This window comes from Salmo salar, chromosome ssa10 (genome assembly GCF_905237065.1).
Source record: "Salmo salar chromosome ssa10, Ssal_v3.1, whole genome shotgun sequence".
NCBI classification, from domain to species: Eukaryota; Metazoa; Chordata; class Actinopteri; order Salmoniformes; family Salmonidae; genus Salmo; species Salmo salar.
Genome location: NC_059451.1, coordinates 103,672,815 through 103,688,769, shown reverse-complemented (window position 1 = coordinate 103,688,769; position 15,955 = coordinate 103,672,815). Strand labels below are relative to the sequence as shown.

Below are 15,955 nucleotides of genomic sequence, written 5' to 3'. Positions count from 1 at the left end.
ACAGAGATGAAGTAGTCATTCAAAAATCATGTTAAACAATATTATTGCACACAGAGTGAGTCAATGTAACTTATTATGTGACTTATTAATCAAAGTTTTACTCCTGAACTTATTTAGGCTTTCCATAACAAAGGGATTGAATACTTATTGACTAAAGACATTTCAGCTTTTACATTTTTATTAATTTGTAAAAATGTCAAAAACATTATTCCACATTGACATTATAGGGTATTGTCTGTAGGCCAGAGACACAAAATCTCAATTTAATCCATTTTTAATTCAGTAACACAACAAAATATGGAAAAGGTAAATTGGTGTGAGTACTTCTGAAGGCACTGTATGTTGTGCCCAATAGAAATTAATGGTAAATAATGTTTAATTTTGGAGTCACTTTTATTGTAAATAAGAATAGAATATGTTTCTGAGCACTTCAACATTTATGTGGATGCTACCATGATTGTGGATAATCATGAATGTATCGTGAATAATAATGAGTGAGAAAGTTACAGATACACAAATGTCATATCCCCCCAAAAATACTAACCTCCCCTGTTATTGGTAATGGTGAGAAGTTACCATGTTTTGGGGGTCATAAACAAACTGCAAATGCATCCAACAAGTTTGTAGAGTCACAAGCTTGATGTGGTCATTGCGTGCTAGGAATATGGGACCAAATACTAAACTTTTGACCAAATGTAATACAATATAAGTGGATTTGTCCAAATACTTATGACACCTTCAAATGGGGGGACTACAAATATAAAGTGCATTCATTTCTAAACGGTTAAACAGTATGCATGAAACTACCCTCCAATAAAAGGTGACTTTCTCTTCTGTGGCCTCATATAAAACATTTGATCTCAAATCTAAAATACTGGAATATAGAGCCAAATTAAAAGTTGCAGCTTCACTGTCCAAATAAACACGTAGGCGAGTGTGTATTATGTAGAAGCTTATAGAGACACTGGGGCCTATTCCAGACAGTATTCTCGTCATAGCTTTCCTCCTACTACATCCAGCTGTGGATGGTCAATCACCGACCATTTAGAATCCCACCGTACTTTCTCCACTATGCAATCTGGTTTCCGAGCTGGTCATGGGTGCACCTCAGCCACGCTCAAGGTTCTAAACGATATCATTACCGCCATCGATAAAAGACAGTACTGTGCAGCCATCTTCATCAACCTGGCCAAGGCTTTCGACTCTGTCAATCACCGCATTCTTATCAGCAGACTCAATAGCCTTGCTTTCTCAAATGACTGCCTTGCCTGGTTCACCAACTACTTCTCAGATAGAGTTCAGTGTGTCAAATCAGAGAGCCTGTTGTCCGGACCTCTGGCAGTCTCTATGGGGGTGTTTCTCTGTATATATCAATGATGTCGCTCTTGCTGCTGGTGATTCTCTGATCCACTTCTACGCAGACGACACCATTCTGTATACATCTGGCCCTTCTTTGGACACTGTGCTAACAAACCTCCAAATGAGCTTCGATGCCATACAACACTCCTTCTGTGGACTCCAACTGCTTTTAAATGCTAGTAAATCTAAATGCGTGCTCTTCAACCGATTGCTGCCCGCACCTGCCCGCCCGACTAGCGTCACTACTCTGGACAGTTCTGACTTAGAATATGTTGACAACTACAAGTACCTAGGTGTCTGGTTAGACTGTAAACTCTCCTTCCAGACTCACATTAAGCATCTCCAATCCAAAATTAAATCTAGATCCACCTTACTATTTCGCAACAAAGCCTCCTTCACTCATGCTGCCAAACATACCCTCGTAAAACTGACCATCCTACCGATCCTTGATTCGGCGTTGTCATTTACAAAATAGCCTCCAACACTCTACTCAGCAAATTGGATGTAGTCTATCACAGTGCCATCCGTTTTGTCACCAAAGCCCCATATACTACCCACAACTGCGACCTGTATGCTCTCGTTGGCTGGCCCTCGCTACAAACCCGTTGGCTCCAGGTCATCTATAAGTCTTTGCTAGGTAAAGCCCCACCTTATCTCAGCTCACTGGTCACCATAGCAACACCCACACGTAGCACGCGCTCCAGCAGGTATATTTCACTGGTCATCCCCAAAGTCAACACCTGCTTTGGCCGCTTTTCCTTCCAGTTCTCTGCTGCCAATGACTGGAACGAATTGCAAAAATCATTGAAGCTGGAGTCTTATATCTCCCTCACTAACTTTAACCATCAGCTGTCAGAGCAGCTTACTGTACCTGTACCTGTACACAGCCCATCTGTAAATAGCACACCCAACTACCTCATCCCCATATTGTTATTATTATTATTTTTTGCTCTTTTGCACCCCAGTATCTCTACTTGCACATCATCATCTGCACATATATCACTCCAGTGTTAATGCTAAATTGTAATTATTTCTCCTCTATGGCCTATTTATTGCCTTACCTCCCTAATCTTACTACATCTGCACACACTGTACATAGATTTTTTAATTGTGTTATTGACTGTACGTTTGTTTATCCCATGTGAAACTCTGTGTTGCTGTTTTTGTCGCACTGCTTTGCTTAATCTTGGCCAGGTCGCAGTTGTAAATGAGAACTTGTTCTCAACTGGCCTACCTGGTTAAATAAAGGTTAAATAAATTTTTTTTAAAAGCAGTGAGGGGAATTATTTCTTACTGTATGGCCGCCACATTGGCGAAACAAACTAACACCAGGCTCCAAATCAAGACACCCTTGAACAGTGTTTTATGAAGAGGATCCCTTATCTGAGTTGAGACTGCCAACATGTCTACCCGCAAAATACATATTTTTTTCTTCAGCTCTACAATTATTATTTCCTTATATTTTCTTGCTTTAGCAACTTTTTCTGCAATCCATCAAAACTTAGAGTGCTTTATCTACACTACAGTATATTGTATAAACACACCTTACAATAGGTGGCCTAGCCAGGAGAGCAATTCCAGTGTGTCTGCCTATAGGCCTTGTGTTAAGGTACTACTGTAAATTATTACATTCTAAACACAGCATCATAGAATATTTGTGTTCGTTATGATTTATGGAAAACATGAACTACAGTATCTAATGAATTCCTTGCCTCACAACTTATTCACTTGTGCCTCATCCAAGACTTACTTCCTGTGACTAATTGTGTGTGTGTCTGTGACGTGTCAGAGGGAGTGTGCTGGTCTGGTTATCTCTATGTTAGGCAGCAGACATGGCCACCACATCGCTTGGTTGGATGAGGAAGGTTTTTGGGGATGGGAGGAGGCGGGGGAGGAGGGGGAAGAGGGGTAGTGCGTTCATGGAGAGGAATGGACAGCTTAATTAATAACCACTGTCCTCTTTCGCCATGACCCCAGCCAGTCACACATACTCTTCCTACAACCCCAGACAGCCAGATGCTCATTAGCAAATATTGATGATTCTGTACTTTACGTGGAGATCAGAGAGAGGGTGAAGGCTGGGACTAGACTGGATTTACACAGGGGAAATCCACAGGGAGGAATAAGGTAAGGACGAATGATAACTCAAACATGTATCACGTATAGCGAGCGGTAAAAAAAATTACTTGTAATAACTGGTGAGAGGGATAGGTTGACTCGTTGTGTAGGCTGACAAACTGGCCTTGACGCCCTCGTTGGGATCTTCATGTGGGCTGCGGTTTAATCTCTGGGGAAATTAGCCCTGAGTAATTAATTAAAGCTACGTCAGGTAAGATTTATAAATCCAATGGTTCACATCAGGGGTTGGAACTGAAATTATTTCCCAATCGTGTCATTCTAAACAGAACTATACATTTCTTTGTTCCATTCCACTGTTCTGACCAGAAAAAAAACAGTTTTGAACCCCCAAAAAAGTATCAGTTTATATTGTTTCTTTTTAAACCGCTGAAATTGACATTTTATACATTTAGCTCAACATAAAATGAGTTCACCAATCTGTGCGGATAGAGCAGCTTGATATAGAGCAGGCAAGCTATAGTTGTTTACAAGCATTGGACAGATAAATGTAGGGTGCAAGATGCCACTGAAATTTTGCTTGTGGGGAGAGAGTCGAAAGAGGGTTGAGGAGGAGCTTGGCATCTTGTTATGACATGCATTATTTGAATAAGTGTAACGTCGACACAAGGAATCAGGAAGCAGGTGCAGTTAGTGAGTTTAATATTAACGAACGTAGACCGATACAAAACGGAAGACAAGATAACATAACCAATACTGCCTGAGGGGTGAGTACAATGAAGTGCTAGATAAAGGGGGAGTAATCAGGGAAGTGATGAAGTCCAGGTGTGTCTGATGATGAGGTGCAGGAGTGTGTAATGAAGTTTGCCAGGTGTGCGTAATGATGGGTTGCTAGGACCGGTGGTTAGTGGACCAGCTGACGTTGAGCGCAGAAGAGGGGGAGCAGATGTGACAGTACCCCCGCCGACACGCCACTCCAGCCGCAGGATGACGCCGGCCAGGAGGACCGTCCCGAGGGCATGGAGTAGGTCGGTTCGGACGGCGAAGGCGGAATTCTCTGATGATGTTGTCATCTAGAATGTCATCCACCGGAACCCAGCACTGCTCCTCTGGACTGTACCCCTCCTGGTCCACCAGGTACTGGAGCCGACCCCCACGACGTCCAGGAGTGATCTGACGGTATAGGCGGGACTCCCATCGATGTCCAAGGGAGGCGGAGGGGTGTCATGGGGGACGGCATTAGCCAGGGGACCAGGAACCCCCAGCCTGAGGAGGGAAACATGAAAAGAGTGTCCGGTAGTTAGTGGGGAGCTGTAATCGGTATGTTACCTCATTGACCCTCCAGAGGACTTTGAATGGCCCCACAAACCGGGGGCTCAGTTTCCAGCAGGGCAGGCAGAGCGAGAGGTTCCTGGTGGAGAGCGAGACATGATCACCAGGACGGGAACCTCACTGCGGTGGCGGTCCGCCTGCTTCTTCTTCTGGCAGACGGTGCGTTGGAGCCGGACGTGGGCAGCTTTCCAAACCTCCTCTGCACGCCGGAACCACTCGTCCGCCGCAAGAGCGTCGGTCTGGCTCGGGGTCCACAGAGCCAGGGCTGGCTGGTACCCCAGGACGCATTGGAAGGGAGACAGCCTGGTAGAGGAGTGACAAAGTGAATTCTGGACGTATTCAGCCCAAGGAAGGAATCGGGCCCACTCACGCTGCCGGTCCTGGCAGTGACTCCTCAGGACCCTCCCTTGCTCCTGGTTAATCTTCTCCACCTGCCCGTTAGATTGAGGCCGGTACCCAGAAGTGAGGCTGACCGTGACCCCCAGCTTCTCCTTGAAAGACTTCTATACACGTGATGTGAATTGGGGGCCACGATCGGAGACAATATCCTCCTGAAGGCCCTAGTGCCCGGAAGACCTGCTGGAACAGTGCCTCTGCGACCTGGAGAGCAGTTGGGAGACCAGAGAGAGGGATGAAACGGCATGATTTTGAGAATCTGTCCACAACCACAAAAATGGTGGTGAAACCATTAGAGGAGGGTAGATCAGTGATGAAATCAATGGAGAGATGAGACCAGGGACGCTGAGGCACAAGAAGGGGAAGGAGTTTCCCTGCTGGAGAGTGCCTGGGAGATTTAGATTGAGTATATACTCAACATGAGTTGACATAGTGTGCAACATCCTGCGCCAAAGGGGGCCTCCAGTATTTCTCAGAAAGGGATTGAATGTTGCGGGTGATAACTGGGTGTCCAGTGGCGAGGGATGTGTGTGCCCCGGTCAGCAACCGATCTCTGACCCCCGTGGGAACGTAGATGTGTGCCGGATGGCAGGTGGCAGGAGCGGGTTCCCTCCCCAGAGCCTGGCGGATGTCCACATCTACATCCCTAAACACGAGGCCAACGATACGGGAGGACCGATTGATGGGCTGGCAGACACTCACAGGGCCCTCTACTGACATGGAACCACAGGGTGCGGGAAATCAGGTCCTCCGACATCCTGGTCTCCAGGCGGTAATACTCCTCTCTGACCAGGAGATGGTGGGATTATGGAGTTGAAACTACGGGAGATCAAGGATGACTTTGTGCAAGGGTGCGGAGGTGATGAGGAAGGAAAGGCTTTCCTGGTGCTTGGGTCCCACGATGAGGAGCTGTGACTGTGCGTAATAGTACCGGATCCCAATGGTCGCATATCCAATGCTTGGACCGGAAACGGAAAGGAGAGCGGGTATGAGGTGATGTGCAGGGAGGAGACAAGGGCCTGGTCAATAAAATTCCCGGAATCCACTAGAGCTGTAGAAACAATAGATGAGGGACAGCCAGCTAGTGAAATGGATACTCATGCCTAACCCAGGAAACGGATGATCACAGGGCTGTCCCTCTGCTCTCATGGATTCCGGTTTGAGACGTACCGGACACCATTGGAGCTGGTGCCCCTCCTGGCCGCAATAGGGACAGAGCCCTAACTGCCTCCGACGGCGTTGCTCAGCCGCGGGGAGGCATATGGCCCCTACCTCCATGGGTTCAGGCTCTGAGTCAGAGCGGTCAACGAAGGAGGGAGAGAGGCGATGGGGGTGCCGACGCTCCCGAAGAAGGTCTTTCCCAAACTGTTGCCACAAAGTTGGAAGCACAGAATCATCTACAATGTCATTGTATACTGTAGCGTTAAGATTTCCCTTCACTGGAACTAAGGGGCCTAGTCCGAACCATGAAAAACAGCCCCAGACCATTATTCCTCCTGCACCAACTTTACAGTTGGCACTATGCATTGGGTCAGGTAGCGTTCTCCTGGCATCCGCCAAGCCCAGATTCATCCGTCGGACTGCCAGATGGTGGAGCGTGATTCATTACTCCGGAGAATGCGTTTTCACTGATCCAGAGTCCAATGGTGGCAAGCTTTACACCACTGGAGTAAAAGTAAAGACACCTTAATAGAAAATTACTCAAGTAAAAGTGAAAGTCACCCAGTAAAATACAACTTGAGTAAAAGTCTAAAAGTATTTGGTTTTAAATATACTTAAGTATCAAAAGTAAATGTAGTTGCTAAAATATAAGTATCAAATGTAAAATTATAAATAATTTTTAAGTCCTTATATTAAGCAAACCAGACAGCATCTTTTTCTTGGTTTATTTATTTACGGATAGTCGGGGGCACGCTCCAACACTCAGACATCATTTGCAAACGAGCATGTGTGTTCAGTGAGTCCGCCAGATCAGAGGCAGTAGGGATGACCAGGGATGTTCTCTTGATAAGTGTGTGAATTGGACCATTTTCCAGTCCTGCTAAGCATTCAAAATGTAACGAGTACTTTTGGGTGTCAGGGAAAATGTATGGAGTAAAAAGTACATCATTTTCTTTCGGAACGTAGTGAAGTAAAAGTAAAAGTTGTTAAAAATATCAATAGTAAAGTACATATACCCCAAAAAACTACTTCAGTAGTACTTTCAGGTATTTTTACTTAAGTACTTTACACCACTGGAGATTACATGGCTGTGTGTGTGATTTTATACACCTGTCAGCAACGGGTGTGGCTGAAATAGCCAAATCTACTAATTTGAAGGGGTATCCACATACTTTGGTATATATAGTGTATCTACCTCAATTACCTCTCATCGTGTATTTATTGCTCGTATTATTATTTCTCTTTTTTTCTCTGCATTGTTGGGAAGAGCCCTTAAGTAACATTTAACTGTTAGTCTACACCTGTTGTTTTACGAAGCATGTGACAAATAACATTTGACTTTATTTACTAGACTATGCTTCGGAAGGGGATGTGCAGGTAGCCTACACATGCACACACACTGGCAAATAGTTTTAGCTGGCAGGCAGACACTGGAATAAGTTTCTGAGTGATAGAGTGAGGGATTTGCATAGGCACTTTGTTGCATTTTTTGGTGGAAAGTATAGATCCCTTTTGTTACCAGTTCTGATTCTGTTCCTCAAGAAATGTCTTTATTTTCTGTTTTTCTGTTCTGTTGCCTGAACCGGTTCCAACCCTTGGTACACATGGTGATTTACCTCCTCTCTGTTCACTGCAGCCTGATGTCAGTTATGGCCACCATGGGTGCTGCTAGTCAGTGATAGATTCAGGGAGTCCATGGAAAAGTTTGGGGAAAGGACTGTGTTTACTTAACTGTGATATTAGAGGAATAGAATAACACCTGTGTACTGCACAGGAACAGACCTCATTCATAGGGGTTGGGTTAAATGCGTAAGACACATTTCGGTTGAAGGCATTCAGTTGTGCAATTGACTAGGTATCCCCCTTTCCCAATACAGAATGTAACCTAAAGGGATTCAGTGTGGTTATGGTTACACCAAAAGGGAAACAAGACATGACACGAGACAAGGTCCTGAGGAAATTACATTTTCAGTGGCTTTAATGCAGCCAATCTTACCAAATGTAACCAGCGAAACACAAACTGAAATTAAATTATTTGACAATGCATGCTATTGTATTATACATAGCCTGTTATAGAAAGTAAATGTTGGCTTTCTCTACTGTTTATGCACCATTGTTTTCAGCAGTTCATTATCAAGTACAGTAATTCAATAGTATTGGATTATCCAATGAGATGTTTTGAGGAAATAGAATACCATAATACTGGGAACCTCAATTTACGGCTTTCGTTCGTTCCAGTAGCCAAGAGACTTGGAAGTCTGGCAACACAAGACTACTGTTTAGTAAACACTTTAAGACTACTGTATAGTAAACACTTTAAGTGGATGGCAAGTGTACTCCACCACAGTAGGCTACTTCATTGTTAATAAACCAAGATAGCTTTGCCCAGCCCATTAGTGTTGTATGGTCCCTTCCAGAGTTTTAATAAGCACCTATCTTACCCCTCTCCTTCACCTCCTACGGGGAACACTCAGAGTGTCACCTCACCTTGGCCTGTATGTAAAGAGGACCTGTCAGGTGTGTTGGTATAAAGACTTAGTACCTGAGACTTAATTACTGTACGTCAGAGGGTAATACTGTCTTACCCAGGTCAACGGCTATTGTAGCACTGGGGAGAGTTGCAAGGGAGGTCCCATATACTGTAAGCACAGAGGAGGGATGCATTTAATTTTTCTGCGGTAGATGAGGAGTTTCTTTCTTTTAATATGATGAATTAAGCCATTTACATTCCTTCATAAGAATTGTAGAGGTATGGCCATTGTTAAATTTGCATAAATCTGCAAATACCATAATTACCATAATGTAGAATAATGCATTGCCAATGTATACAGTGCCTTCAGAAAGTATTCATACCCCTTGACTTATTCCACATTATGTTGTTACAGCCTGAATTCAAAATGTATTAAAAATAATAATAATCTCACCCATCTACACACAATACACCATAATGACAAAGTAAAAATGTGTTTTTAGGAATGTTTGCAAATGAAATAAAGAAATATCTTATTTACATAAGTATTCACACCCTTGAGTCAATACTTTGTAGAAGCACCTTTGGCAGTGATTTCAGTTGTGAGTCTTTCTGGGTAAGTCTCTAAGAGCTTTCCACACCTGGATTGTGCAACATTTGCCCATTATTATTTTCAAAATTCTTCAAGCTCTGTCAAATTGGTTTGTATGTCATTGCTAGACAACCATTTTTAGGTCTTGCCATAGATTTTCAAGTAAATTTAAGTCAAAACTGTAACTCGGCCACAACTGTAACTCGGGAAATTCACTGTCTTCTTGGTAAGCAACACCAATGTAGATTTGGCCTTGTGTTTTAGATTATTGTCCTGCTGAAAGATGAATTCATCTCCCAGTTTCTGGTGGAAAGCAGACTGAACCAGGTTTCCCTCTAGGATTTTGCCTGTGCTTAGCTCTATTCCGGTTTTTTTTATCAGAAAACAACTCTGTAGTCCGTGCTGATGACAAGCATACCCATAGCATGATGCAGCCACCACTATGCTTGAAAATATGGAGAGTGGTTATCAGTAGTATCTTGTATTGGATTTGCCCCAAACATAACACTTTGTATTCAGGACAAAAAATAAATTGCTTTGACAAATGTTTTGCAGTATTACTTTAGTGCCTTATTGCAAACAGGATACATGTTTTGGAATATTTGTATTCTTTACACGCTTCCTTCTTTTCACTCTGTCACGTTAGTGTTGTGGAGTAACTACAATGTTGTTGATCCATCCTCAGTTTTCTCCTATCACTGCCAATAAACTCTGTGACTGTTTTGAAGTCATCATTGGTCTGATGGTGAAATCCCTGAGCGGTTTCCTTCCTCTCCGGCAACTGAGTTAGGAAGGACGCCTGTATCTTTGTAGTGACTGGGTGTACTGATACACCATCTAAAGTGTAATGAATAATTTCACCATGCTCAAAGGGATATTCAATCTCTGCTTTTTTTTTACCCATCTACCAATGTGCATCAAAGCTGGGACCGAGAGATTGAGAAACAGCTTCTATCTCAAGGCCATCAGACTGCTAAACAGCAATCACTAACTCAGAGAGGCTGCTGTCTACATTGAGACCCAATCACTGGACACTTTAATAAATGGATCACTAGTCACTTTAAACAATGCCACTCTAAATAATGCCTCTTTAATAATGTCTACATATCTTACATTACTCATATCACATGTATATACTGTATTTTATACCATCTACTGCACCTTGCCTATGCCACTCGGCCATCGGTCATCCATATACTTATATGTACATATTCTCAGTCACCCCTTTAGATTTGTGTGTATTAGGTAGTTGTTGGGGAATTGTTAGATTACTTGCTAGATTTGTGTGTATTAGGTAGTTGTTGGGGAATTGTTAGATTACTTGTTAGATATTACTTCACTGTTGGAACTAGAAGCACAAGCATTTCGCTACACTCGTATTAACATCTGCTAACCATGTGTATGTGACCAATACAATTTGATTTGATTTGAATAGGTGCCCTTCTTTGCAAGGCATTGGATCCCTGGTCTTTGTGGTTGAATCTGTGTTTGAAAATCACTGCTCGACTGAAGGACCTTACAGATAATTGTATGTGTGGGGTACAGAGATGAGGTGGTCATTCAAAAATAATGTTAAACACTATTATTACACAAGCAACTTAGTAAGTGACCTACATTTTTACTCTTAAACTTATTTACGCTTGCCATAACAAAGTGGTTGAATACTTATTGACTGAAGACATTTTCGCTTTTCATTTGTAAATAACATAAAAACGATTCAAACAACATAATTTCACTTTCACATTATGGGGTATTGTATGTAGGCCAGTGACCAAAAAAATCTAATTTTAATCCATTTTAAATTCAGTATGTAACACAACAAAATGTGGAAAAAGTCAAGGCTTGTGAATACTTTCTGAAGGCTAAAGAGTTGTCCGTGAGGTATTTAACACCAAGTAGCTTAACGAAATGTCAAAACTAACACTAACATTATGTCTGGGTGTATCTTAGTTTTCTTACAGGATTGGACTGGAAAGAACTTACTTCTTAATTCCCTCCTTGTGTTTTGGCCAATCACACCATCTTTACTCTGAGCTGAGGTTCTGAGCTGAGTTCCAACCAGATTTGTGAATGAATGAGTGGGTGGGCCACGACGTCAATGTGGTGGGACTACTACAGATCCCTCCCAACGATGGATTCCCACTGTCTGAGAGCTCACACTTCTTTGGTAAGCAACCTCCAATGACTAGCCTGGTCCCAGATCAGTACTGTATGTGCTTCATCCAACTCCTCTTACTATTTGTGTCATGCAATACATAATATGCAGTGTACCATGTTATATACAGTATATGCATATGGCATGCCAATGATAGGGGAGTTGGCACATGTCGATCTGGGATCAGGCGATCCAGTTGACACCTATGACACACATTACCTCTCAGTCAGTTGCAGCCAGTCACACAGGCCAGATGTGAAAGTGATTTTACACATTACCAAAACAACTACGTTATTGATGGGCATAAATGTGAATGTCAAGTTAATAAGTAACCATGAAAACCTTTGCTCCCCTTTTTCATTCCTGAGTCAGTCCTCAAGCAAGCACAAAACTGTTCTGTTTTAGGACTGTTGAACCAGCATTTTAATTGAGAATTTCCTTTTCTGAAGACAATAGAGAGAGTTATGCTGAAGTAGAAGAAGTAACGGTAAGAGTAGAGCCGCAGAGGGGGATTACTTTTCAGTTGGTCAGAGAAAGAAAGAGAGAGAGAGGGATGGAGAGAGACAGACAGAGCGACAGAGAGAGAGAGACAGAGCGAGAGAGAGACAGAGAAAGGGGAGGTTTTTATTCTGGGTGCCCTGGGTCACCCTGAGATGGCCATGGTCCAGATCAAATCTTCAGGTCAGTGTCTCACGCCTGTCGATCGTGTTGCGTCAGTTTGGGTTATGTGTGTTATCAGATGAGTTTGGATTAACTCAACACTATAAAACTGTACGGCTACATTCCAGCTGTTTTTTGTTGTTGCCCAGTATGTATTTTACCTTAATGTATTTTAATGAATAAAAGTGGAATTAAGGTATCAAAATGGTTCAAATGCTAGCTGACGTCTAACCTTCAAGGGTTCACGCTGACAAAATAGGAATAGGATTATTATATTTTATGACAGAGTAGATAAACCTGATGATTAAGCATTTCTGAAATATATAAATATGTATAATATAAGTAGAAATATAAGTATAGATATATGCAGTAAGTACAGGGCTGTCAGGTAGCCAAGTGGTTAGAGCATTGGGCCAGTAACTGAAAGGTTGCTAGATCGAATCCCTGAGCTGACAAGATAAAATCTGTTGTTCTGCCCCTGAACAAGGCTGTTAACCAACTGTTCCTAGGCTGTCATTGTAAATAAGAATTTGTTCTTAACTGACTTGCCTAGTTACAGTAAATTAAGGTTAAAAAGTACTATATCTCTTTGGAAGTAGTTAGTTAGACCAAGCTGTCCTTTCAGTCTGTTATGGCAGTGTTCTGTGAGAGCATGAGGTTAAAGGTAGACTCAGCGAAATGATGTTGCCACAGATATTGAGATGAGCTACATGCAAGACTTTGCTCTTACACAGTCACACGCAGAATCTGTGCATGTGCATGGGTTAGCTTCATGCTGTTACAGTGTGGTAGCCAGCACATCAAAACAGTGGAGAAGTTGAGCCTCGTGCTTCAACGCTCTTAGTTGTTGAAGAAATTGACCCACTATGCTGTTTACTTTTTGCATCTACTTCATATCGCTGAGTCTACCTTTAAGTTTTTCTGGGTTTATATGTGACTGTGTAGATTACTATCCCCTGTTATGTTAACGTTTAAATACTCTAATTCAGTCACTATCTAATACTACTGTAGCTTCTGCTGGGAAGTGTTTTTTGTCCGATCAGATAAATGGTTTTGTTGTGACTCACTATGCTTGGGAAAATACAGGACTAATTGGCTTGGGAAATGTGTAGCTATTGTGGCTTTTCTGAACCATGCTGAAAAATATGCAGACTATTGGCTATAAAAACTTAACATCATTAAAATCATCAGTTTATTGCACACTTCTATTCAGTGATACTATAATTTAATCTATGCCTCTTTCTTTTCTCCTTCCAGATATTCTGTCAGAACAAGGGAGCCCTCTGGTCCAGGAACAGGAAGTCTTACCCTTCACCAGCTATCCCAGCATGCAATACCCCTCGGTGGAGCCCACCATGTCCTCCCCGCCATACTACTCCAGTCAGAACTACTACCCCCAGTACAACGGCGATGAGTGGTACTCACCCACAGGGATGTGTGAACTGAGGAAAGGACCCCTAGAGGGCACTTATAATGCTGAAATGGAAGAGGCATCCACCATAGTGCCTGCGGTGTGCGATAAGACCCGGCAAACATCCCACACAGGCAGTGTCAAAGGGGAGGAGCTGTGTGTGGTGTGTGGGGACAAGGCATCCGGGTATCACTATAATGCTCTCACCTGTGAGGGGTGTAAAGGTATCAAAAAATGATTAAAAAATTGTCACACGCTTTGAAAACAACAGATGTAGACTAACAGTGAAATGCTTACTTACGGAAACTTCCCAACAATGCAGAAAGACAGAAAATACAGAAATAATAGAAAAGTAATAGCACAAAATAATACAAGTAATATTAAATACACAATGAGTAATGTTAACTTCGCTATGTACACTGGGTACCAGTAACGAGTCGATGTGTAGGGATTTGAGGTAATTGAGGGAGATATGTTCAGTACCAGTCAAAAGATTGGACACACTTACTCATTCAAGGGTTTTTCTTTATTTTTACTATTTTCGTTGTAGAATAATAGTGAAGACATCAAAACTATGAAATAACACATATGGAATCATGTACAGTTGAAGTCAGTCGTTTACATACACCTTAGCCAAATGTGTTTAAACTCAGTTTATCACAATTCCTGACATTTAATCGTAGTAAAAATGCCCTGTCTTAGGTCAGTTAGGATCACCACTTTATTTTAAGAATGTGAAATGTCAGAATAATATTAAAGAGAATGATTTATTTCAGCTTTTATCTCTTTCATCACATTCCCAGTGGGTCAGAAGTTTACATACACTCAATTAGTATTTGGTAGCATTGCCTTTAAATTGTTTAACTTGGGTCAAATGTTTTGGGTAGCCTTCCACAAGCTTCCAACAATAAGTTGGGTGAATTTTGGCCCATTCCTCCTGACAAAGCTGGTGTAACTGAGTCAGGTTTGCAGGCCTCCTTGCTCGCACACGCTTTTTCAGTTCTGCCCACAAATTTTCTATGGGATTGAGGTCAGGGATTTGTGATGGCCACTCCAATACCTTGACTTTGTTGTCCTTAAGCCATTTTGCCACAATTTTGGAAGTATGCTTGGGGTCATTGTCCATTTGGATGACCCATTTGTGACTAAGCTTTAACTTCCTGACTGATGTCTTGAGATGTTGCTTCAATATATCCACAGAATTTTCCTGCCTCATGATGCTATCTATTTTGTGAAGTGCAACAGTCCCTCCTGCAGCAAAGCACCCCCACAACATGATGCTGCCACCCTTGTGCTTCACGGTTGGGATAGTGTTCTTCAGTTTGCAAGCCTCCCCCTTTTTCCTCCAAACATAACAATGGTCATTATGGCCAAACAGTTCTATTTTTGTTTAATCAGACCAGAAGGCATATCTTCAAAAAGTATGATTTTTGTCACAATGTGCATTTGCAAAGCGTTTTCTGGCTTTTTATGGTGGTTTTGGAGCAGCGGCTTCTTCCTTGTTGAGCGACCTTTCAGGTTATGTCGATATAGGACTCGTTTTACTGTGGATATAGATACTTTTGTACCTGTTTCCTCCAGCATCTTCACAAGGTCCTTTGCTGTTGTTCTGGGATTGATTTGCACTTTTCGCACCAAAGTACGTTCACCTCTAGGAGACAGAATGCATCTCCTTCCTGAGCGGTATGACAGCTGCGTGTTCCCATGGGGTTTATACTTGCGTACTATTGTTTGTACAGATGAACATGGTACCTTCAGGCATTTGGAAATTGCTCCCAAGGATGAACCAGACTTGTGTAGGTCTACAATTTTGGTCTTGGCTGATTTGTTTTGATTTTCCCATGATGTCAAGCAAAGAGGCACTGAGTTTGAAGGTAGGCCTTAAAATACATCCACAGGTACACCTCCAATTGACTCAAATGATGTCAATTAGCCTATCAGAAGCTTCTAAAGCCATGACATTGTTTTCTGTAATTTTCCAAGCTGTTTAAAGGCACAGTCAACTTAGTGTGTGTAAATGTCTGACCCACTGGAATTGTGATACAGTGAATCACAAGTGAAATAATCTATCTGTAAACAGTTGTGTCATGCACAAAGTAGATGTCCTAACTGACTTGCCAAAACTATAGTTTGTTAACAAGAAACTTGTGGAGTGGTTGAAAAACGAGTTTTAATGACTCCAACCTAAGTGTATGTAAACTTCCGACTTCAACTGTAGTAACCAAAAAATTGTGTTAAACAAATGAAAATGCATTTTTAATTTGATTTTCTTCAAAGTAGCCATCCTTTGCCTTGATGACAGCTTTGCACACTCTTGGCATTCTGTCAACCAGCTTCATGAGG

General features: G+C 42.3%; 1 protein-coding gene across 4 annotated transcripts in view; it reads left to right on the top strand.

Moving 5' to 3' along the window:
• The first annotated feature begins 3,304 nt into the window (after positions 1-3,304).
• Positions 3,305-15,955, top strand: part of LOC106561422 (bile acid receptor) — a 37,046-nt gene continuing 24,395 nt past the window's right edge. For 2 of the 4 annotated variants that reach the window (XM_014125384.2, XM_014125383.2), the window contains exons 1-3: positions 3,305-3,486; positions 11,337-11,553; positions 13,459-13,836. In XM_014125384.2, coding sequence (XP_013980859.2) covers positions 11,457-11,553; positions 13,459-13,836 — 475 coding nt within the window. In that variant the 5' untranslated portion in view covers positions 3,305-3,486; positions 11,337-11,456. Of the gene's footprint in view, positions 3,487-11,336; positions 11,554-11,884; positions 12,223-13,458; positions 13,837-15,955 lie in introns of those variants that run through there. The other 2 variants (XM_014125385.2, XM_045688293.1) reach the window with 2 other exon arrangements.